A 25107-nucleotide genomic window follows, 5' to 3' on the forward strand; every position below is an offset into this window, starting at 1 on the left:
AAGATCTGAATGCAGAACCAACAGGCCTGGTCCCGTGCACCAAGCATTAGAAAACATGTTCTTTTAAAATACGTAAGCTTGGAAGCAGTTACAAAAAACGGACTTGATTAAGGCCACAAAAAAAACTTCAACAGATTACAAATATTGATACTTTCCCTTAGTTCAGTAAAACAAGAAGCCTGTAACAAAAAGATGCAGCCTCTTTCTCCAAACCTGTAAAATCTTTATGCTTAGAAACCAGAGAAGATATTCTTAAACACTTTGTGGATCAGAGTAGAGGTAATATTCTGGAAAACAAGGGATTCTTAAAATGAATGAGCTGGGCTGTTCTCCATGCATTAAAAAGGAACACAGAAAGGTGAAGAAGAGCATGAAGAGTAGTTTCAGCCTAGCCTTCTCCTTGAGGCAAAAATCCCCCAACACTGGGAGAAGAGGCGCCAGATTGAAGGTCCATCTTGGGGAGACTAGGGTGCCTGGGTTCCGGGCAGTCACGGAGTGGTGAGAGGGGCAGGAGGTCAAGTCAGAGAAGCAAGCCACCCACCCCTATGGAGCCCCAGAGAGGCGCCAAAACAGATACATGGCAAGAGGTGGGGGGGGGCAGTGGGGTTCTCCAAAAGCTGGTCTGAAGAGCAGTGCCAGTCCAGGCCTTCTTGGCCTCTGTCAGGCAGTGATGCCTCTTCCCATACGCTCAGGAGTTGGTGTGCTTGCAGGGAACACTGAGCTACACAAGCTCTAGACCCCATGGAGGTGGCAGGGACAGGGTGACACACTGAGATCAGGGCTTTCATGTAAACTTCTTCATACTGAAGATGAGAACAGTCCTCCTCCCCATTTGCCCACCCCAGGAAACCGCCTCCCCCTAACTTGGCTCCCAGCTGCCCATCTGCCTACCTTAAAAGTGGGGCAGGCTTCTCCTCCACGGAAACTGGCCCAGGCAGAGAGCCACAGCCACTGCCACCGGGCACTCCTGGGGGAGGCACCCACCCCTGCCCGTTGTTCTGCTGCAGAGCCCACCTCCTGGTACCTCACTCAGGCTCTGAGCAGGCCAGAGTTCCCCGGACGCTTGGGGAAAGCCACTGGCCTTAAGGAGAAGCCACGTCAGCAGAGACTGTCCTGGCAGGTGGACAGAGAATGTCAGAGAAGGGGAGGACGGTGGGTCGGTGGACAGAGAGCAGGTGTCGGAAGGGACATGGAGGTGAACACATGGCAGCCACCATTTAAGAATTCACTAAAGGGCTAGCTGGCAGAGTGGAAGACATCTACAGAAGGAGGTATAAAAAGCCAGAAGGAAAATGGGGAAAAGAGGTAGGAAAATGAGGGGTTCGCTAGGAAGACGTAACAGAGAACTTACCCACGAAAGGTACAGAAAATGCCCAAGGGTGTGTGTAGCCAAGTGTTAGCCCCTGTGGCCACAGCTGAGCATGCACAGTGCACTCCAGAGGGAAGAGCACCCCAGTCGCAGTTGCACAGGTGGGGGGCATCTGGACGACAGCGCAGTCGTGGCCCCATCCGCTCAATGCCCGGAGAGTGGGTTCCCTCGGGGTGGCCTAATTGTCCAGGGGAGGCTTGTTGGGAAGTGCTCCGTTTGGGAAATGTGCAGTGCAGCCTTTCTGACCCCAAGCTCCCCGCACAGAGGCACAGGCTGGGAGAGGCAGGGGCAGGCCTGGTGCCAAGCCAAGGGGTGTTCAGAGTAACAAAGGACGGGAAGGACAGTGGGTGTAAGTCCAGGAAATACAAAAATCATGTAGAAGGTCTAAGCAGAGGCACGGCACAACTCAGCTGTGGGCAGTGGTTACACGGTGTGCTGATGGGCTTACCTGGACGTGAGCCGCATCCTGCCCTGGGACCCCAGCGGGGGCTGTGGAGGGTCTCAGAGGCCAGGCAAGGAGATGGGGCAGTGTCTCCATAGGACATGAGTGTCAGGCCAGAGGCCGAGAGCTGCTGTTCTTCTTAAACTTTTTTTTCATACTATAGCTTTTTAAAGACATGTGTTTTGTCACAGGTAAACAGAATTTTTAGATAATTTCAAAAGAAAAAATTTTTAAACAAAATTTAGAAGCTTCAGAGAGAGACTGTATAAAAGTAAAAAACTTATGCCTTTGAAGGATTAATAGTCCTCTAGAAAGATTGATCAAGAAAGGATGGCAAAAATAGAGAATATAATAGCTAAGAGGATATAAATTCAGATTTAGTGGGTGGGCACTAAAGAATAATAAGGAAAATGCTAAGAGTATGGTATACCATATTCATTTGAAATGTTAGATGAAGTTGACAATTTTCTGTTGAATCAAGAAGAGCTGGGAAACTTAAATACACTCATAACTACAAAATAAATGGACTCTGTAGTCAAAAGTACTTCCACATAGACCAGGTTTTCTACAGGGTGTTTTAGCAGCTCTCAAGGAATTGACACTCTACATTCCATGAACTGTCCCAGAAAAGAGGGGAAGGTAGAACGTCGCCAGCTCTTTGTGAGGTGGAGTGTTCCTCACACCAGGAGCAGAGCTTGATGGGGATTTTGGACCCCTCCCTTGGTGATGCAGAGTGACAGTCTCACACAAAGTGCTGGAGCACCGGGGTCAAGCAGTCAAGTGTGTTCTGTACCATCATCTCATAGGCACAGAAAATGGTCTCTTGTGAATGGCCTCACCGGCAGGTGATCTGACCTGAGCCCACACAGGTTCTCTATGCAGACAGGCTTGGTGTGATTCTGCCTGAACAGGCTCAGGAGCAGCAGCTCTGTCCTACTGAGGGCGGGCAGTGGGACGGGGCTGTGGGGCCACCTTGCTCAGCCCCTCTGCCCGGCCTCCAGTGGCCACTCAGCCTGGGAGTGCTGGCACCTGGAGGGGCCTTGGAGGGGCCCTGGAGAGCCGGAGGCCTACACACACCCACACATGCTTCTGTTGCACTTGGAAGGAGATAGACTATACTCTTAGGTGCCAAGACTCAGTAGTCAAGTTGTGGTTTTCCCAGGTGGTTCATGCGCTTACAGGCCAGCCTAATAAATAATTCCCTTTTACAGAGATTGACAAGTTAGTACAAAAACTCACATGGAAGAGTGAAGGCCAAAAGGCACAAAATAAGCATTTTGTAACATTTTATTTTGACATTTCAGAAGAGTGTACAAGGAATCACTGCATACTGCTGCCCAGATTCCCAGGCACTGCATTTTGTCCCATGTGTGTACTGTCTCTCTTGCTGAACTGCTGGAGGGTAGCTAGGAGAACAAAAGCCTTCTGTGAACACTGCGAGCTTCAGGAAGAGGTAGCGGGAAAGTCACAGAGATGCAGGGCCAGCACTGGCCCTGCTCCAGTCCCAGTTGTGTCCTTCGTGGCCGCCGTCTCCCTGCCAGGTTCTAGCCAGCATTACTCACCACGTGGGTGCCGTGTCTCTGCATTCCCATATCTAGAGCCATTTCCCAGCTTTCCTGTGTCCTTCTTGACCTTGTCAAGAAGGGTCCAGGTCACTTAGTTTGTTGAATGTCCCTGTTTGGGCTTGCCTAATGTTTCCTCCTGGTGAGATGCAGGGTATGCATTCTTAGCCAGAAGGCTGCAGAAGTGATGTCTACCCATGTGTCCAGTTGGGGACGTGACGTCAGTACGCCCGGTGTTAACACCAGCTTTGGCTCAGGCGGTCTTGTGTGAGGTCTGTCCACTCTGAGATAGCTGTTCTATGCTTTATAGTTAGTAATCTGGGGAGAGGCTTTGAGACTGTATAAACATTCTGTTTCTCACAGACTTTCCCCCATCGTGTTGTCTGTTGGTGGTTTTCTGCTTTTATGTTTATTACAGCATCCTGCTGAAAGGGGCATGTTGTGGCCTCTCCACTTATTTGTTTATTCATGTTGATTTTTTTCAGGATGGCCTCATGGATTCTTATAACAGACTGTAACCCATTACACTCACTATTCTGTTGCTTAGAGTGTCCCAGATTTTAGGCAGTTGATTTTGAGGAAAGTACCAGGGGATCCTTGTTCTGCAGAGACTGGGTTTTGTTCACCTCCACAGCAGCCAAACCACTGTGGCTCTAGTAGCTGCATGGTCCAGAGAAGCCAGGCAGGGAAGCCCGAACAGTGGCACTCAGTGGGGAGCCCAGTGCCTGTGGGGTGACCCACAGCTCGTAGGGAGAGAGGGACAAATGTCCATCTGTATGGGTCAAGAACAGTGAGACCTTAGCCCACATGAGACAAACCCGCTTGTGGACAAAAGACCAAAACCCAACAAGCAAAGCTTAGGAACTTTGAAGGAATAATAGGAAGATATTTTTATGATATCTGTGTTAGGATAGATTTCTTAAGTTATAAAAAGGCAGAAATAACAGAAGGTTCTTTTTTTTTAATTTTTTTATTATTTTTTTATTTTGGTATCAAAATCTACAATTACATGAAGAACATTATGTTTACTAGGCTCCCCCCTTCACCAAGTCCCCCCCACAAACCCCATTACAGTCACTGTCCATCAGCGTAGTAAGATGCTGCAGAATCCCTATTCGTCTTCTCTGTGTTGTACATCCCTCCCCGTGCCCCAACCCCACATTACACATGCTAATTGTAAGGCCCCCTTTCTTCTTCCCCACCCTTGTCCCTCCCTTCCCACCCATCCTCCCCAGTCCCTTTCCCTTTGGTAACTGTTAGTCCATGCTTAGGTTCTGTGATTCTGCTGCTGTTTTGTTCCTTCAGTTTTTCTTTGTTCTTATACTCCACACATGAGTGAAATCATTTGGTACTTGTTTTTCTCTGCCTGGCTTATTTCACTGAGCATAATATCCTCTAGCTCCATCCATGTTGTTGCAAATGGTAGGATCTGTTTTCTTCTTATGGCTGAATAATATTCTATTGTGTATATATACCACATCTTTATCCATTCATCTACTGATGGACACTTAGGTTGCTTCCATTTCTTGGCTATTGTAAATAGTGCTGCGATAAACATTGGGGTGCATCTGTCTTTGTCTTTTTCAAACTGGGCTGCTGCATTCTTAGGTTAAATTCCTAGAAGTAGAATTCCTGGGTCAAATGGTATTTCTATTTTGAGGAACCTCCATACTGCTTTCCACAGTGGTTGAACTAATTTATATTCCCACCAGCAGTGTAGGAGGGTTCCCCTTTCTCCACAACCTTGCCAACATTTGTTGTCGTTTGTCTTTTGGATGGTGGCGATCCTTAACTGGTGTGAGGTGATATCTCATTGTGGTTTTAATTTGCATTTCTCTGATGATTAGTGATGTGGAGCATCTTTTCATGTTTCTGTTGACCATCTGAATTTCTTTAGAGAACTGTTTATTCAGCTCCTCTGCCCATTTTTAAATTGGATTATTTGCTTTTTGTTTGTTGTGGTGCGGGAACTCTTTATATATTTTGGATGCCAGCCCTTTATTGGATCTGTCATTTATGAATATATTCTCCCATACTGTAGGATACCTTTTTGTTCTATTGATGGTGTCCTTTGCTGTACAGAAGCTTTTCAGCTTGATACAGTCCCACTTGTTCATTTTTGCTTTTGTTTTCCTTGCCCGGGGAGATATGTTCATGAAGAAGTCGCTCATGTTTATGTCCAAGAGATTTTTGCCTGTGTTTTCTTCTAAGAGTTTTATGGTTTCATGACTTACATTCAGGTCTTTGATCCATTTTGAATTTACTTTTGTGTGTGGGGTTAGACAGTGATCCAGTTTCATTCCCCTACATGTAGCTTCCAGTTTTGCCAGCACCAACTGTTGAAGAGGCTGTCATTTCCCCATTGTATGTCTGTGGGGTTCTTGTATTTAACCATGCTAAAATTCAGGTGGTGACAGAGGAATATCATAAACTGGATTAAACAGTAAACTCTATCTGTGGAAAAGATGTGCACCACGTCTTGACAGTGGATCACCACACAGTCCTTTTGTAGTAAAAGAATTCCTGAAAATCACTAAGAAAAAGACAAACAACTCAGAGGCAGAATAGGAACAGGCTTTTCACAGAAGAGGAAGTCAAGGGTGAGACCAGCCAGGAGTCGGGTGTGCCATTTCAGAAAGGGGGATTTCATCCCCACCCAACGGGCAAGAATTAAAAGGCCTGATGATACCGGGGTGGGGGTAGGGTGGGGAGGTGATCGGCCCTAGAATTCCAGGGCGGGTTGCGAGCAGGTGCCAGCCAAGTGGCCTGTAAAGCCCTTCTCAGAGTGCGTGCATGAGTTTGCCTTATGACAGTTCTTGAAATAGTGAAAATTATGTACTACTTTGTAGCTGTTATAAAATGATGGACTGAAATCTACCCACATCAACATAGATCCTTTTGGAAACAGTACTCAGTGTGGGGGAAAAGCAGGCTGCAGGATGACAGGTATAGTTCGTTGTCATGCATGAGAATTAAAGCCAGGTCAGCAGTGTACTACTTAAATTGTAAGTGGCACAGACCACCTGTGATAGAACACTGGCACATGTGTGGGAGGAGCCGTGTGGGCTGGGGTGTGGGTGGGTCCTAAGCACTGTCCAGTATTTTATTACTGAAAGAAGAGAGCTGAACCAGATCAAGTTTGGTACTAGTATTTGTTCCATCTAGATATATGGGAGTGATCTTAATAGTTCATGATCAGAATTTTAAAAGGGAAACATTTCTTACAATATAAATGCACATATAGCAGGTTTCTCTCAGGCTCACGGTGCGAGGACATTGGGTGGGGCAGGTTTCATGAGTGAGTCTGGGCTGCTGTGAGGCTGCTTTGTGCTTCTAAACCCTTGGAAATGGTTTCGTAGAAATGAAGTTTTTTTAAAATCAGTTACATTTCTCAGATCTGTTTTCTATCTATTTAATTTACAGACAAAGTTAAGTCATCAACACAGCTACTTCTGACTTAGTCTTGAGCCGCATCCCTCTGTCCTAGTGATCCCTGCACGGAACTCTCAAACTCAGGGCATCTGCAGTGCCCAGGGAGCTGTCCCTGGGCCACTTGGTACTGATGGAGAGTCTGGCATCCTGCAGGGAGGTGCCAATCTGTCCCCCAGGGGCAGGAGCGCACACTCGCCATCTCTGCCTTGGAGGGAGACTTGCCACAGTTTGTCTCCTGCTTTGTGATGGGGAGCATCCTGTGTGACTCCTTGGAGAGCCTGACATTTCCTATTTCATGCCTGCCCCCTTCTCCCCACTAGTCATGGAGATAACGTCATGTGGAGGATATTCCCTGGTACAAGAAACCGGGTTAGACATTAACTAAACATTAACCTTTATGCAGCAAGGTCGTTTTATAAACTGAAAGGTGATTGTTACTGTCTGGTTTGAAAGCCCACTTTTAAAATCGCAAGTAATTTCTGTTATGCTCTTTAGATGTTAGTGATTAAATTCAGATCCTGGAGATTTCACAGATCTTTTTCTAGAGTGCTTTCTTCCTATATTAGTGTTACTTGTAGTACTTACTGGAATGTTTAAATCTCTTTGTGTTGTTACTTTTTAAAGTATCATTACTACCTTCATTTAAAATATTTTTCAGTTCAGAATTTTATATACACACACATACATTCATGAAACAATATATAATAAACTATCATTTTCTTTTTTTCTATTAGATATATGCTTGAAGGAGGTGATGTCGATGGCTGACAGTCTGTACAATATTCGGCTTCTGAGAGAGTTCTCCACTGAGTACCTCAACAGGTGCTTTTATCTCACCTTGGAAGATGTGCTCTATGCTCCAGCAGTGCTGAAGGTAACGATAAGTTTCCAAATGCTTCCCAAATGATGTACGAATAAGCCACTTACTGTGTCCTTGGTTTCTTGTTTTTCCTTTTAGCCAAACATGATGGCCTTTATTGCTGAACTCTTCTGGTGGTTTGAGAATATTAAACCAGATTTTGTTCAACCCAGGGATGTTCAGGAGCTGAAAGATGGTGAGTGACAAGCCCCATGAATTGGTATCTATTCCCTCTGAGAGATTCCAAACACTGGTCTCACAAGGGGTCCTTAACTGGTTGCCACCTTATATATAGCACTGGTGTTTAAGTGGTTTCCTTTGGGAAAGCAGAGGTCTGTGTCGTACGTTAGCTTCCTGTCTGATGCTTTCACATCATGGTCCATGGCAGTCACTCCAAGAGCTTCTCCAGACTGGACAGCTCGGGGCTGGATCAGAAGCCAAGCAATGAGCAGCGGTCATTTGGAGAAAAGCTTCCAGATCATTCTGATGAACTTCCTTGGCTAGGAAGTACAGCTCTAGTGTATGATGGCCTTTCTCACCCTCCACAATTCTTACTTTTTGCTCCTAAAACAGGGCAGAAAAAGAAAATCCATATTTATCAGAGTAAAATAATGTGCCAGCCTTGAGAATCTAGAGCTTTAAGAAGATAATGTGGGGGAGTGTCTTTGTGTCCTTGTGATTTCTTATAAAGGATATAAAACTAATAGCCACAAAGGAAAGGACTATTCAGCCACTTAAAGTTGACTTCTTTTTCATTAAAAGATGATAAAGAGTTAAAAAAAAGAAATCAACAAGCTACAGGGGGAGAAGATACTTTCAATACTGACAAGAGACAACGTATATCCAGGACTGTAGGATCATTGAGGAAGAAGAGACTAGCAGGAAAATGAGCAAGATGTAGATTGTACCTCACAGAAGTGGGGCTATCATGCAGCACACTTACAAGAGCAGGGTGACCTCCTTAGCAGTCTCAGCTAGCCCACCCTGCTGGCAGAGCACACTGGGAAACTGGTCAGGTCGGTGACGGGCTGGAGTTGTGCCTGTCTGCCCTTGTCTCAGCACTTCCCCAGCCTGGGCATCTCCCTGCCTGCGAGGCCCTCTGCTCACCTCTGTGGAGGCCTGCCCGTGCCTGCCTGCCTCCTTCCACAGGTGGCCAGACCTTGCTGGGCTGCCTGACGTCTCTGACTCCCTCCCTCATGTTCATTCACACTCCACAGACACTTAGCCGAAGCTGGGAGCAGGGCGCAGTGGATATACAGATGGGAAAAAACACTGGAAACACACAGCAGGTTAACAGCGGAGTCCTGTCGCGTGCTGAGACCTGGAGGAGCCGCTGGTGAAGAATTTTTTTCTGTTTTTTTTCCTGGCAAAGTGGCCAGGCGGCCTGGGGGCGCAGCACGCGGCGCCAGGGGCCTTGGTGACCTCTCTCGTTGTCTGCTGGTCCTGGGAAGCAGCTGTAGACGTGGTTTGCCCTGGGATGTGGCATGACCCGCAGGTCTCATGGTCATGGGACATTTGTGCACCTGCCTTCTGTGAGGTGTGTCCCTGGTCTGGTGGGTGCTGGTGGGGGCCTGTGCAGCCGGATGGTGCTCTCTGGGAGCCACTGACTAGAGGTCAGGCTGAGCCCTGTGCACAGGAAAGGCAAACACTGAGCAGATTTGTATCTGTCTTACCAGAGTGACCTGCTGGCCCTTCCAGACTGGGCCCAGTGTAGTGAAAAGGCCACCGAGTGGCCAGCTGGCCTCCTCTGGGACTGGTGTCATGCTGGGGCTCAGTGGGAGCTGGTGCCTTTCGCCTCCTGTGCAGAGGTCTGTCCCTGCCTTTGGCCACTCTGTGCATGTGCCTACCTGGTGGCGGCTGATGACAGGCTGGCCATCTGTAGCCAGCAGCTCCTGCCCACATGCTGATCAGCCTGTTAACCTGGCTTGGGCTTTTCCTCTCCTGTCAGCTAGCTATTGGCCCTGTGTGGCTGCAGTAGGAGCTGAGAGGAGGGTGCTGGTGCCTTGATGGTAGGTGACATGCATGCAGCTGGTGCCCCTGGCCCAGTGCAGGCTCAGTCCCAAGGTGTCTATTCTCTCTTACCACACAGTCATGAGGTCTCCTGTGGGCAAGGTGCACTTGGTCACCTTGGGGCATGTCCTTTGAAGGTATGTGGTTCTTTGTGGCAGGTGGCATAGCCTTGCTCCAGAATCCCAGGGTCCCCTGTGTTTCTCCCCTGGGACTTGCCTTGGACCACATAACTCTTTTCCTGCCAGCCATAAGGCCTGGGCCCTCCGAGAACCTGTCCTGCCCTGCCGTCATTCAGAGTCCGAGGCGTGGTTGAAGAAGTAGTACTCTGGGTGGGCAGCATGCCACCTGCAGAACCTCCCCACTGGTGAGAGGAGTGAGATAGAGTAACTTGTGTTCTCCTTGGGATGCGATGACCTGTCATGCGCCTGACTACAGGACCCCTAAAGGTGTTACGGGTATGGCAAGCCCCCGAGCCTCTGTTTAAGGCAGTGTGGCTGGGGTCTCTGCTTAGCATCCAGAAGGAGAAATCAAGGAGTCCCCTGGGCCAGGTCCTTGTCTAGAGCTGCTTCCAAGCTCGTTCTTGGTGGAATTCAGTTCGTTATGGTAACAGGCCCCATTTTCTCTCCAGCCATTAGAAGAGCCTTGCTCACTCAGACCTGGAGGTCGGAGGTCACCACGTGTGGCTACGATTGCACCTTCTGCTGGTCTGACTTTGACCAGGGCTCCTCTGGTTTCTTCAGAAGCAACCCAGGGAACTAAATGGAGTATAGGGCCACCCCTGTGTGTCTGTCTGATTCTTTAGGGGCACTTCCCCCATGCCCTGGATGGGAGCATCACTATTTAGGACTCACCACCTTGGCTGGGGAGCAGGAGGCACTGAGTGAGGCTCCCTCAGCTTCCCCAAAACCCAGTGTGGCTTTTGCACCAGCTACTGATGATTTATAATCCAAGTGAATGTTCAGAGATTGGGGCCTGTCCCCCGCTGGGCCCCTGGATGCAGTGGACCCCCAGCAGCCAGCCCCAAGGGGCCATGATGATGCATCAGGTTCCTGGGTCTCGAAACTGACTCAGGCCTGTGTCCAGTAGTCTGTGGCATGTTAGGTGTCCCTTTCCCTGCACACAGGCACCTGAGTAAATGGGTCTGTCCCTGTGGGGAGGAGCTCAGGGGTCCTTGCCTTCTTTGCAGGTAGGTCCCCCTCCTGGGGACTCTTCCCCAGCAGTTGGTTCCAGGTGTGAACCCTGCTCAGACCCAGAGATGGGGCTTGGAATTGACTTTCTGCAGGGGGAGACTGCCCTCAGCATCCTGTCATCTGGCCAGTCCATCTTGTGGGCTGCTGTCTGTCTGTCCCCAGGGAAGTTGTGTTCTGTTCTATTCCCACGACTCTGCCACCAGGCCCTATGGCTGCCCTTCTGCCTCACAGTTTATCACAGTCATTGCAGCCATTTGGTTCTGCTGGTTGGCACAACCACTTGGCCTCCCCATGGCAGTGACTGTAGGCAGCCCTGGTGTGCTGAACAGGGTGGCGCCTCACCTCTGTATGTTGGGGTGTGTGCCCTCGGCTACCTCAGCCTTCGGCACTGTATCAGTTCTGTCCCATGGCAGTCCTGGTGGCCCCCCTCACTTAGGGCTGACCCGTTAGTCTGTGTGCACCACATGCTGGGGGCCCTGCTGTGTTGTGTCTATGGAGTCCTCCCAGTTCAGCACCCTGTCTCTGATCCAGGCTGCCCCTGGCTGCTGCTGGTCACTGCTGTCAGGCCCAGTCCGTGCTCCTCGGCTTTGGGGACAGGATTGGAGGTGGTCAAGTCCTGCAGTGATGCATGCCATCTTCTGTGCGGCCTTGCATGTCTCTGCACACAGGTGGGAAGTGCTGGGTCATCACAGGGAGGGGTGCCCTCTCCTGCAGCCTCACAGAATTCCAGGGAGTCCAGGAATTTGAGGCTTTCCAGGCCTGGAATCCCTGTCCTATGGGTCAGGGTCTGCATGACAGCCTCCCTGGCCACCAGTCCAGCAGCCCTGGATGTGGCCCCTGCTGCCACAGAACCAGCTTGGTCCTTGGCCCTCGCTCTTGGCCACCGCCTCCTCGCTCCTCCTCTCCTTTGTCTGTCTGCCCCAGCCCGTGTGCTCAGTGCAGCCACCCAGGCCCCATTGTCCTAGGAACTCCTTCCCCACGTTCACATCACTGCATCACCATGTTACCCCTGCTGGTGACCCCCGTGGACTGCCATCCGTGCCAGGGCTCTCTGGGTTCTAGCTGCTATGTTGCTGGTCCCTTGTTGGCAAACTGGCCAGTGGAGTCCAGTCCCCAAGCCCTGCTCCTGATGCCCCTGCACCACCTGTCTGGGAGTAGACCCAGAGGCAGGGTCCCTGTCGAGGACTGGAGCTGCAGGCCTGACCTGGTTCCTCAACTGACCCCGTGGGGACTAGAGCTGAGGTGGTCGCTAAGGCGATCAGACACCCACTGGGCCCAGGCCACCAGGGCTTCCAGCAGCCGAGGCAGCGGGCCTCTTTCATGGGTCCCAGCAGCTCCAGCAGTGAAGGCCCCAGTGAGGGCCGCTTGGTGATGGCCAGGGCACACCAGCCAGTTTCAGTGTCTGCTGACCTGCGTGTGCCTTTCAGCTGTGGTACTCATTTTGGTTTTTTAATTCATTCAGTGACTGACTCTGTGTCTCATGATTGGTGCATTCAGACCATTTACATTTAGGGTGATTATTGATAGGTATGTACTTATTGCCATTGCAGGCTTTAGATTCGTGGTTACCAAAGGTTCAGAGGTAACTTCCTTACTATCTAACAGTCTAATTTAACTCACTTAGTATGCTATTACAAACACAACCTAAAGTTTTTTTTTTCTCTTCCTTTTCCTTCTCCTTCTATTTTTCGTGTATTAGGTATGATATTCTGTATTGTCTGTCTATCCCTTGACTGACTTTGGGGGTGGTTGATTTAATTTTGCATCTGCTCAGTAATTAAGTGGTCTGCTTTCTTTACTGTGGTCTTCTTTCCTCTGGTGACAGCTATTAAGCTTTAGGAACACTTCCATCTATAGCAGTCCCTCCAAAACACACTGTAGAGATGGTTTATGGGAAGTAAATTCTCTCAGCTTTTGCTTATCTGGAAATTGTTTAATCTCTCCTTCAAATTTAAATGATAATCTTGCTGGGTAGTAAAGTTTTCTTTGTTCAAGGCCCTTCTGCTTCATTGCATTAAATACATCATGCCATTCCCTTCTGGCCTGTAAGGTTTCTGCTGAGAAGTCTGATGATAGTCTAATGGGTTTTCCTTTGTGTGTGATCTTTTTTCTCTCTCTGGCTGCTTTTAATACTCTGTCTTTATCCTTGATCTTTGCCATTTTAGTTACTATATGTCTTGGTGTTGTCTTCCTTGGGTCCCTTGGGTTGGGAGATCTGTACACCTCCATGGCCTGAGAGACTATCTCCTTCCCCAGATTGTGGAAGTTTTCAGCAATTACCTCTTCAAAGGCACTTTCTATCCCTTTTTCTCTCCTCCTTCTGGTACTCCTGTGATGCAAATATTTTTGCATTTGGACTGGTCACACAGTTCTCAATATTCTTTCATTCCTTAGAGATCCTTTTTTCTCTCTGTGCCTCAGTTTCTTTGTATTCCTGTTCTCTAATTTCTATTTCAGTTACTGCCTCCTTTACTTCATCTAATCTGCTTTTAAATCTCTCCATTGTATGTTCCATTTCAGATACTATATTCTTCAATGTTTGTATTTCATTTCCTCCCTGAGTTCTTGAATATTTTTCTGTAGCTCTGTGAGCATGTTTATGATTTTTATTTTGAATTCTCTTTCAGGAAGGTTGATGAGTTCAGTTTCACTTGGCTCTCTTTCTGGTGTTTGTGGGATTTTGGTTTGAACCAGGTTCCTTTGACATTTCATATTTGTAGGTGGTGCCCTCTAGTGCCCAGAAGCTCTATTCTTTCGAGCTGCTCAGCCCCTGGAGCAGTGGCAGGGGTTGCAGGCAAGTGGTGCTGGTGCCTGTTGGGAGGAAAGAGGTCTTTGCTGCTTCCTGGCTGCAGTGCCTGCCTCCACTGCCAGGGCCAGTGGGCTGAGGGCACAGGGAAAAGCCTCTGTGCTATGCACTTGTAGCTGCCGCAGGTGGGGCTGCCCTCTGGGTGGCCTGGTGCAGTGGCGGGGGCAGCTGGTTTGCAAGTTGGTGCTGGTCCATGATGAAGCCCCGTAGCCAGCCAGGGGGATGGAGCGCCTGAAGCTCCTGAAAGTTCCCAACCTGCTGGGCAGAGTGCACCCAGACAATTTTGTCCACCTGTCCTTTCTCCTGAGCAGCAAGCTCTGTGCAATCCTTGCCCCTTTAGCAGCCCTCTCACTGTTCAGAAGTCTCTCAGCGTGTCTGCCTTTCTTTTGTCACAGAGCGGCCAGTTGTGGGTCCCTGTTCTCCACAAGCGGCTGGAATCTCAGTCTCTCCAAGTATTCTGCCCATGTTAGCTTTCCAACCCCACTGATCTCCAGGGCACCATGTAATGTAGGTTTGTGCTCCCAGAGCAGATCTCCAGGGCTGGGTGTTCAGCAGTCCTAGGCCTCCACACCCTCCCTGCTCCTTTTCTCTTCTTCCTGCCTGTGAGCTGGGGTGGGGGAAGGACTCGGGTCCCTCCGGATCAAGGCTTTGGTACTTGACCCTTTTCCTTGAGGTCTGTGCTCTGTTCCCCAGGTGTGTACAGTCTGCCGTAGCCTTCTTTCCTGCTGCTCTTTCAGGATTCGTTGTATTTGCTATATTATCATATTATATGTGGTTTTGGGAGGAGGTCTCTGTCTCACCTCTCACGCCGCCATCTTTAGTCTTCCTCAGGCTGTGGTACTCACTTTGCTGCAGTATTTGTGCTACTTATTATTGGAGAGTACATTTTCTAGACATGAAACCAGTTTTGTGGGGGAAAGTTTGGTTTCCAGTAAAAGTTGTGTTTTTTTTTACTGCTTATAAAAGCTTCAGGGTCTTTTTTAGAGGTGTCTTGCTAATGTTTGCGTATTATCTATAGTTACTGCCTATTTCTATAAAATTGCTATTTCCGCAGCTAAAACAGTGTCACACCCAAAGAGCAGTCGGCCTCCTGTTCCTATCTCCAACGCCACCAAGCGCAGCTTTCTGGGCAGCCCTGCGGCAGCAAGCCTGGCTGACATGCCACCACCGCCTGAGGGCCCCAGGCACCGCCTGTACCCTGAGGAGGCTGAGCACCCGTGAGTCTCTCTGCTCTTGGGCCCATCACCCTTTTCCTTTTCTAGACAGTTTATGATTTAATTGACGTTAATCTTTAGAGGTCATAGAAAAGGTACCAAGGAGCAGGGGGTGAGAGCATGTCCTCCTGTGGCCCTGCCCTGGAGGCAGGGGAGGGCAGCACTACATGAATGTAAGGTGTTAAAACTTGAAATTACAGACTATAACCAGGAGTGTTTGTCCCCTAGTTGCTGTTTTTGGTTATTTACTGCAGGTCTAAAGTCTTGATACTCTTTTAGTTCATAATGATTTGTCCCAAAGTCTTTCTACAAATTGCTATTAATCTTTCATGGCCTGTAGTTTCATTTGCATTTGCTTTTGATTTCAGACTGATAAACTAGTGATTTTTCTCCCTCATTCTTATCCCATTTAGGGGGAAAGGGGCTTCTGCCTTTAGCCCACCACATCCCTTATTGCCACTGAGGCAGAGACAGCACAAGGTGACACAGGGAGATGACCCCCCCGGTAGGTGTGGTTTCCTGTCTCCCCATCTCTGTTTTTCAGCTGTAGTTCATTAGAACAAGAGCTCTGAAAATCAGATGAACTCTCACTGTGATGTAGCAGTTTTAGTTATGAAGACAATGGCAGAATCGATTTTAATTTTTATCAGCGTATCTTAGAACTTATACTATTTGTAGTGAAAATATTACTGGAATCTAATAAATTATATTCAGGATACAGAAAATTGCTGCACTGTTCCTATGCAAGAACTTAGATGGTCTAATTCAAATGTTCACTTAAGGTTCTGATTACTTTGTGATTTGGATTGGTTACTATTTGATTACAGTTACTGAAACTTTTGAAAATTGTATTGTGATTACCTGCTTTCCTTGAGCAGTTTTAGTGTACTGAATTATGATGCATTTTTTAGGAAATGGTTATTGTGTTGAAAGAATTTCAGATGCTATAAAATTGGTTACTTAATGCTGAACACACTCCTTTCTCCAAGTTGCAGATCAGCGACAGCGATCTAATTCTCTCACCCGGGTTGATGGTCAGCCTCGAGGGCCAGCGGTAACGTGGCCAGAAAAGAAGAACAGGTACATTTCAAATAAATTTCTCTCTGGAAGATAAACTTATTTGTTAGAATAAACCAGCTGTTCTCCAGAAGTGGCCCGAGGACCCCGGGGGCTCTCTGAGAGCTCTGGGGACTCCACGAGGTCAGAATTACTCCCTGCAAGCTGAGGGTGCTCTCTGCCCCCCACCCGCAGTCCCCACCGGGGAGCGGTGACAGTGACATGTGGGGTCGTGGCAGATTGAGTCAGAATCAGGTAGAGATGTGCGATAGTGTGAACGACAGCCGTTTTTCACACTAGAAACTTTTTAGTTTTAGAAAGTATGATCAGTTTTCACATAATGGGTTTCATTGTTGTGGTTTTTTATCAGTGTTTTAAAAATGTCTCAGCGTTAATTTCTAGTAATATGTATTGGTTAATATCATATCAATAGATAAAATGAATAAAAGCTCTTTGGGTCCTCAGTCATCTTTAAGGGTGGAAAGGGACCCTGGAACCAAAGTGTTTGAGAATCTCTAAAATGAAGTCTAAGGTGACTCACCCCTGGTTCTTTTTTGCCTGGGAAGGGTTTATGGCATCTCCTAAGTTGAAGAGCCATGTTCTCTTTTTGTAACTGGTACTCATCACTCCCCACACTGCAGGCCAGTGTCGCAGCCGGCCCCCTTTGCCCTCCATCATGCTGCAAGCTGTGACATGGACCCCGGCTCTGGTGACAGCATCAGCTTGGCTCGTTCCATCAGCAAGGATAGTCTGGCATCCAATGTCATTAGCCTGACCCCACAGAACCAGCCGCACCCCACAGCCTTGAAGACCAATGGGAAATCCCTCCTGAACAACGTTGATATGGAGGACGAGGATGAAGAGCTTGTGGCCATCATTAGGATGGATGTGGACCCCCATGGCAGTGACCCAGGCCTGTCAGTGATCACCAGGTCCCCCCAGAGAGTGGCGGACACCCTTGAAAGTAAGCCTGACAGTTTCTTCCTGGAGCCGCTGATGCCAGCTGTGCTTAGGCCAGCCAAGGAGAAGCGGGCGGTCACCAAGGAGGACGAGTGTGGGGAGGGGCGGCCGAGGGGCTTCACGTCCCGGAGGCCCAGCGAGGGCCGTCCGCCTCCCGTGCGGACAAGGGCGCCCAGCAGCCACGTCAGTCGCGACTTGAACAGGACTTTCACCCCTGTCTCTTCTGTAGAACTTTCTGCAGGCTCCGAGCCTGCACCCACTGAGGCAGGGCTGCAGGCGGCAGGGGAAACCCGAGGTGGGCCTCTGGACAGCAGTGGTTTTGAAGCGGTATCTCAGGGACAGTCTGCTGATGGCTTCTTTCTTCACGTAGTCAGAGCCGACGAAGACCCAGAAGGCAGATTCTGTGTTAGCTGCGCCCATGACCCTGAGCCGTGGACGGGCCTGAGGCAGGACTCTGACTCTGACATTGCAGATCTAGAGGATGCCGAGCAGGAGCTAACTGGCGAGGACTATCCTGTGGTGATCGCCAGGTACGCTGGTGAGGAGGAGTCGGCAAAGCTGCAGGAGGACATGAAGGTAAAAGAACACGAGGACAAGGATGATGCCAGTGGCCGCTCGAGCCCCTGTCTGAGCACCGTCTCTCAGATCAGCAGCGTGTCCATGGCGAGCGGCAGTGTGAAGATGACCAGCTTTGCGGAGCGGAAACTGCAGAGGCTCAACAGCTGTGAGACCAAGTCCAGTACAAGCAGCTCCCAGAAGACCACCCCCGATGCCTCAGAGAGCTGCCCAGCCCCCCTGACGACATGGAAGCAGAGGAGGGAGCAGAGCCCCAGCAGGCCGAGCAGGGACCATGCCAGCCTGTTGGCCTCTGAGCTGCTGCAGCTCCACATGCAGCTGGAGGAGAAGCGCAGGGCTATTGAGGCGCAGAAGAAGAAGATGGAGGCCCTGTCTGCCCGGCAGCGGCTGAAGCTGGGGAAGGCCGCCTTCCTGCATGTGGTCAAGAAGGGGAAGGCGGATGGCCCCCAGCCGCTGAAGGCAGAACACTTTGGTGGAGAGTATTGTCAGCACAATGGCCAGGACTTCGATAGAGGTGTTTCCAAAGCAGAAGGATTTCTTGCTAAAGAAGAGGGGAGAGAAGACCTGGAGTCTCCAGATGTGGACCGAGAAAGCCTGGCTTTTGTTCAGCTGCATAAGCCGAGAGACCCTGCTGCCCTCCACGAACTGGAGAAGAGCAAGGCCCTTTCTGCTGCTTTGCTGGAGGATGGTGCCAGTGAGGTGGTGGACGTGAGCGAGTGTGACCTCTCCATCGAGAAGCTTAACGAGACCATCAGCACACTGCAGCAGGCCATCCTCAAGATTTCTCAGCAGCAGGAGCAGCTGCTTATGAAATCACCTACCATACCAACGCCAGGTTCTAAAAATAACTCCCAGGACCAGAAAGTCAAGGCGTCCATCCACTTTGTGGAGCCACTCTCTCCACCTGGAATGCCTGGTCACCGAAGACCACCTCGTCTTAGTCAGGGTCGGACTTGCCGTTCAGGAAGACCAGCTGAGCTGAAGGTTCCAAGAGACAGGCAGCAGGGTTCCTCCCGGAGCAAGACCCCAACACCCAATGCAGAGACCCTCCCGCACTTGCGGCCTTTCCCCCCTCAGACCCAGCCCTCCGACCCAGGCTGGAACGGTGCTGGCGGCCCTGGAAGTGACCCTTACGAGAAGGGCTGCCTTCACAGTTACAAGCTCCATGACGAGAGCGACCAGCGGACACTTGCCCTATCTTCTCCCAAAGATGCAAACATCCTCTCAGAACAGATGAGTTCCAAGGAGGGGCTAGACAACAGTGTGACAGAGGCAGGGCGCAGCTCCCCCGAGGCCTCAGGGAAGGAGGACGGCCCTGTGGATGAGACCCCGAGGAGCAAGGCCAGCCTCATCGAGGTGGACCTCTCAGACCTGCGGGCCCCAGACGAGGACGGGGAGGCGGGAGGCCCTGGGAGCGTGGCAGAGCTTGCCGGTGAAGGCGACCAGAAGCCAGGCGTCGGGTTCTTCTTCAAGGTAAACTGCTGGTAGCATTGCGTCAAGTGATTGTCCGGTGTCATCACATCACCTTAGTTGTGAGGGTATGCAAGGAGCTTAAATGCAGAGGAGGGCTGACACACCTTTTCCGTACAGAGCAGAGGGCTACTGTGTGCAGCCTGGCGGCGTGTGGTCTCTGTCACGAGGACTTGACTCCTCCAAAAGTGGCCCCGGGCGACACCTGCTCGCGTGGGCAAGCATGTGCCAACAGAATTTAACTTATGGGCTGAAATGTGAATTTCATGGGGTTCTCATCTGTCATGAAATGTTTCTTTTTGATGGTTTGCCAACCATTTAGAAATGTAAAATACTTTCTTAGCTCACAGGCAACTTTCTTAGCTCTCAGACTTCACAAAAACAGGTGGGCTGGATTTGGCCTTTGGGCCAAAGTTTGCTGAACCTGTCAGAGTCTGGGCAGATACAGACGCTTTACCTAAGAAACATTTTTGCTTCTGTCTGCCTTCCCTGTAATTTTTTTTCTTAGGGAAAAGAGAGAAATAAATTGTGGGGACTTCTGTGTAATAGTGTCTTTCCTCTTGGCAATTATGAAGGTGGATGACTCATGGGATCATATTAAGATTTATCAAAAGATGAATGTTTTGTTTGGTGTTTGTACTTTTAAAATGTACATAAAGGAATCTGGGTTATTAGCTCAGATTAAGGCAAACTGAATTCAGTATGAGACACTGGAAAGTTGATAGACTTTGTGAATGGTGTGGTTTTTTCCATTTGTATTTTATTGTCTAGAAAGATGTGCTTATTAGTCAAAAAAAGAGTAAGACATCTTCAGACCGTGTGTTGCAACTCTCAGCCTGTGTGACGGTGCTGTTTGGGGGACCAGCGCCGCGGGTGATGCGGGGGCTGTGTCCAGCGTCCCACGTGACGTCTGTCTGTAGGATGAGCAGAAGGCAGAAGACGAGCTCGCCAAGAAGCGGGCAGCCTTCCTCCTGAAGCAGCAGCGCAAGGCCGAGGAGGCGCGAGTGCGGAAGCAGCAGCTGGAGGCCGAAGTTGAGCTCAAGAGGGATGAGGCCCGGTGAGCTGGCTGCCGCCTCCCGCCTGCTCTGTGCCAGGGAGGGGGGACCAGGCTGATGGGCGGGGCTGGCGGCGCCAGCTCACGCCCACTGCCCTGCAGCTGCCAGCATGCGGGCCAGGCTTGGTCTCAGCGCATCCCTTGGCTCCTCCGCCTCGGCCCCCACGCCTGCCTGGGCGCTGAGGGGCTGCCCTTCACCCCGCTAATGCCGCGGGGGCTGTGCGCAGTGGGTCCGCAGCCTTGCTGTGGGGCTGGGCTTCAGCGCTGGGGGTGGACCCTGGGCCTGCCCTGTCCCCCACGCCGGTGCCCAAGGCAGTGCTCGGCCCACTCTCCAGATGAGGCCCTGCCCCCAGCGCCGTCTGGAGCGTGTTTGTGTTTGTCTCTCAGGCGTAAAGCCGAAGAGGATCGCGTGCGGAAGGAGGAGGAGAAGGCGAGGCGGGAGCTCATCAAGCAGGAGTATCTGCGGAGGAAGCAGCGGCAGCTTCTGGAGGAGCAGGGCCTGGGCAGACCCAGGGCAAAGCCGAGGAGGCCGCGGCCCAAGTCAGCTCCCCGGGAGGAGTGCAGCGATGGGGGGGCCAAGAGCTGCTCCACCCGTAAGCAGGCTGGGCTGCTGGGTCACGCCCGGGTGCCCTCTGCCCCACGAGAAGCTGCGTAAATAGCTGGGGAGCGGGCACATCTCACCAGAGCTGTTTTGTTTCCAGCAGCGGATCACTTGAGCCGGGCCCAGTCGGGCTCCAGCCTGTCCCTGGCTTCCGCAACAACAACAGAGCCTGACAGCGTTCCCTCGGGGGGCACGCCTTCCCGGCGGTAAGGGGTTGGGGCGCTGCTCGGAAAGGCATGGGGCTTTCAGCTTCAAACCTGTCCCGGAGGCAGTTTTGTGGCTTGGACTTGGTGTGGGACCAGGCACCCAGAGCAGCTACGGTGCTTTCCCGGGAGCTCCCAGGAGCCCTCCGCTGGGACCCTGCTGGCTAAGCCCTGTCATGTTTGCGCGGTCACTTGCCCTCCCCTACCCAGGCCCGCATTCGTGTCTGTGTTTTGGTCATGTCCCAGGAAGCTGGCACCACCTGCCTCTCCTGAACGCTCAGTGTCTTCTCTACAAGCCAGGAGGCTCTCTGACTTAGTCACCACCATCAGAGCAGTGTTTTCATTGTGTCACTTACCTGTCACCAGCTGTCCAGCAGGGCCCTTGAGAGCTGAGTTTCTGCAGCCACAGTCCTGTTCAGGGCCACACATGCCGCTGGATGGCTGCGTCTCTGCAACAGTCCTTAGCTCTCTTGTCTTTCTTGACCTGGTCAGTTTGGATGTCACAGGTCAGTGGTGGTGTCAGGTACGCTCACCGTGGGTTTCCCTGTGGTGATGATGCTCAGCATGTGCATTTTAGGCAGGAACACCCCAGAGGGAAGAGTGTGTTTTCTCGATGCAGCCTGTCAGGTATATCAAGCTTACTTGGATTGTTTAAAAGGTGGTGGTTTACCACTAGCCCTGAAGACTTTCCCTTTGTGATTAAAAAGTAATTTGGAAGGAGATGCTGGGGTCCCCATTGATGGCACTGAGCATCGTCCACGGGCCTTGGTGGCCAGCACCGGTCCCTTTGTTGCTTCCTCCACGTGTGGTGTTAAGCCTCCTCTGGGAGGCAGGTGTCGCCACCTGTCCTTCATTGTGTGTGTGCATCCTGTGGCTACGTTGTCCTGCTCCACATGTCTGGTGGCTCCATGTCACCTGGGCTTTGTGGAGGACATCTTTCAGGGACTCTGGATTCTGGTTGGATTCTTGTTGTGGCAGTCAGCTGTGTGGGCTGGAGTCAAACTCTAGCCTTGCTGGCCTGCCGTGCATGAGCAGCCATGTCCAGCCTTGCTGCTGTTCAGGTCCATTGCGCTCAGGAGGGCTTGCCCTGCCGGGACACCGAGACCCAGGGTTCTGGGCCTGACCCATTGTGCCACCTCCTTCCTTCCCAGGTCTTGTGACCTTGTTTGGCCCAGACCCGCCCCCCAGCTTCCTGGTTGCTCCGCTGGGGTGGAGCCTTGGGCCAGGCAGTGTGAGGGTGTCTCTTCTCAGGCGGAGGTTGCCTCCCCTCCACTCAGTCCGCTCCGTCACTCTGCAGTGCCTGCCTGAAGTGTTGGATTTCTGTGTTTTGCCCAGAGTTTGTGACTGTGCACTCCACAGGGAGCAGACTGATGCGTGGCCCTGCTGTTGCTGGAAGTCCACCCCTGCTCACGGTCCATCTTGCACTAGTGATGCGGGTTGGTCCATCAGGGTGGATTTCAGCTGCCAGCAGCCAGTTGTGGGCAAGAGGAGGTGCACCTGCGACCATCCCTATCCCGCCTTTTGTTCCTTTTCTTGAGCAGAGTTGAGTCACTGGAAGCCTTGCCCATATTAAGCCGCAACCCCAGCAGGAGCACGGACAGGGACTGGGAGACAGCGTCCGCAGCGTCCTCTCTCGCCTCGGTGGCCGAGTACACAGGTAACAGCCCCGTTCTCCATGGAGGCCCTGGGTGCACATCACAGCATACAGGGAGGCCCTGCCCGTGGCGTGGGGCAGACAGTTCTTGGCACTCTGACTCCTTCAGCTGCTGGTGATGTACCTCTGTGTCTGTGCAGGCTCGTGGCCAAGTAGTGTGCCCTGGGCACTTTGGAAATGTAGACTTTTAAAAGTTATTCTCTGCTCACTATTTTTTAGGTTTTTTTGTTTTAAAAAAATTAATTAGGGGCTAAATTAGTCTTTTCCTTAGTTAAGTTAAAATTTATAACTCAGAATTCTCTCAGATAGATTTGGAGTGGCTGTTACTTCTCATTTTCAAAAGGATCTGGCTCCCCCGCCCAGCCGGCCCCGGGGCTCGGTTGGAGGAGACGCTGGTGCTGGGCGTGTGCGCGCCTTGAGCACTGATGTCGCGCCTTGGCCTCTCACAGGTCCCAAGCTCTTTAAGGAGCCCAGCAGCAAATCCAACAAGTCCATCATCCACAATGCAATATCCCACTGCTGTCTGGCGGGGAAAGTGAATGAACCCCACAAGAACTCGATATTAGAGGCAAGTATTGATTCTACCACTGAGTTTTTATGTAGAACGAAAGGTGTTTGTAAATGAAGGTTTTTTCCTAAAAGAAAACAATTACTTTAGGTAAGTAAGGCATACACTGTGTGTCAGTTTAAATCACCCTCTTGCTAATAGCCCTGGGTCTTGGTGTCGGTGCCTGAGAGAGAGAGCCGGGTATCGTGTCTGAGTCAGGCCACATGGTGCTCCTGGGGCTCTGGGAGCTGGGTTGTCTTCCAGGGAGGGCCAGGTTCAGACCCATGGAACCAGAGGGGTGTTGTATGTGGGGCAGAGCTGGGAGCCAGGGCTGGGCCCTTTAATGAGAAGCCCTTTTGGTACAGGGCAGGATGACAGGAGGGGACAGAGGCTGAGGGTCAGCAAGGGGTGAGGGGGTAGTGGGAAGTGAGTGACTTTTTTAAAAGAGAAAACTAGTAGACTTAGGGTGGAGCTGAGGGCGGTGTGATTGCAGGTAGAGGACCAGAGCTCCTGTGCCTGTAAGATGCCCAAGGTGGTGTTGGCGGGGGGTGGAGAAGGGACTGACAGGAAGCTTGGGGGCTCATCAGGTGCGATGCAGCTGTGAACCAGGACCACTGGAGAAACAGAAGCCCCAGGAGGGAGTGACCACCCAGCTGCAGGGGCCCCTGGGAGCCTGGGGGCTGCAGCGAGGGCACTGGGGGTGGTCAGGGGCACGGGCTGCTCCTGGGGGGCCTTTGTGGCCAGAGGGACTCCTTGCTTTGCTTTGAATGAACCGGCAGATGCAGCTGTGTGCGCAGGAGGGTCAGTCCCCACCCCACCTTCTGCCCCCAAGAGAGGGTGGAGCGGGGTCTGGGAATGGTCCCTGATGGAGGGGGGACTGGGGCAGGGCTCGGAGGTGCTACTTATTTGCATGTAATGCTCATGTTTAAACCTATTTTTACATAGTTGATGTCAATATCATATATACAGTTTTGGGTTCTGCTTTTTCTGTTTAATCTTTTAAAATATATATTTACTAACTTACTTAAAATAATAACACATGCTGACAAAACAGTATGAAAAATAACTTTCCTGAAGCAAAAATAATGAGAAGAGTGGCATTATTCTTAGGTGTACAAATCCTTGTGGCCCTGCCATTGTGCACCCACTTCTCTGTCCAGTGTGTCACAAGACCACGTCATGTAAGCTCAGGAAAACTCCACCTATGTGGAGCCCTGGGAGGGTTTCTTTCAGGAGGCCCCAGATCACATTTAAGAACTGCTGGGGTAGAAAGTTAGCTTTATGTTCAAGCAGGAGGAGGACCTATTGTAAAAAAAAATTGGCACAAAAATATTTCAAAGTTGAGAAGATGATTTTGTGAGAGTTTTTGAGGTAACATTCCCATACCATAAACCCGTCCTTTCAGAGCACACCACTTGGTGTTCAGTCTATCCCAGACTAGTGCAGCTCCGCCTGCGCTCTGCTTCCAGCACATTTCATCATCCCAGGAAGAAACTGCAGACCTGTTAGCCACTGCCCATGCCACCTCCCCCGTCTGCCCAAGCCTGGCTGCCATCGCTCTGCCGCCTGCCTCTGTGGGTCTGCCTTTCCTGAACATTTCATACAACGGAGTCATGTGCTGTGTGGCCTTTGGGGGCTGGCTCTTCACTCAATACGATGTCTCTGAGGTTCATCCATGCCATAGCCTGTTAGTGCCTCATGCCTTCAGGGGATAAGCAGCGTCCCATCACATGGGTGGACCACGTTCATTTATCCGTTCATCACCGATGGACAGTGGCTTGGGAGTGATGCTGCTGTGAGCGTTCAGCACAGGTTTTTGTGGGGATGCACACTCCAGTTTCTCCTGGGTACACACTGAAGAGAAGACCCACTCAGGCACATGCTAACGCTGTGTTCAACATTTTGAGCAGCTTCCAGCTGATTTCTACAGTGGCTGCACCATCTTTATGTCCGGCAGCAGTGTATGAGGGCTCCAGTTCCTGTACACTTGTTATTGTCTGAGTCCAGCCATCCTAATAGGTATGACATGGGATCTGATTGTGGTTTAGGTTTTTTTCTCTGATGGCCAATGATGTTGAACATCTTTTCGTGTGATTTTGCCC

General features: G+C 50.8%; 1 protein-coding gene across 5 annotated transcripts in view; it reads left to right on the forward strand.

Annotated features, from left to right (window-relative positions):
* The window catches only part of CAMSAP1 (calmodulin regulated spectrin associated protein 1), a 79863-nt gene that overhangs the window by 51543 nt on the left and 3213 nt on the right, over window positions 1-25107 (forward strand). For 2 of the 5 annotated variants that reach the window (XM_036901550.2, XM_036901552.2), the window contains 11 exons: window positions 7540-7679; window positions 7764-7860; window positions 14725-14887; window positions 15298-15389; window positions 15880-15964; window positions 16582-18949; window positions 19867-20003; window positions 20388-20593; window positions 20705-20807; window positions 22346-22461; window positions 22908-23026. In XM_036901550.2, the coding sequence (XP_036757445.2) occupies window positions 7540-7679; window positions 7764-7860; window positions 14725-14887; window positions 15298-15389; window positions 15880-15964; window positions 16582-18949; window positions 19867-20003; window positions 20388-20593; window positions 20705-20807; window positions 22346-22461; window positions 22908-23026 (3626 nt within the window). Of the gene's footprint in view, window positions 1-7539; window positions 7680-7763; window positions 7861-14724; window positions 14888-15297; window positions 15390-15873; window positions 15965-16581; window positions 18950-19866; window positions 20004-20387; window positions 20594-20701; window positions 20808-22345; window positions 22462-22907; window positions 23027-25107 lie in introns of all 5 variants that reach the window. The other 3 variants (XM_057499248.1, XM_057499250.1, XM_057499249.1) reach the window with 2 other exon arrangements.

Source organism: Manis pentadactyla, chromosome 3, assembly GCF_030020395.1.
Source record: "Manis pentadactyla isolate mManPen7 chromosome 3, mManPen7.hap1, whole genome shotgun sequence".
NCBI lineage: Eukaryota > Metazoa > Chordata > Mammalia > Pholidota > Manidae > Manis > Manis pentadactyla.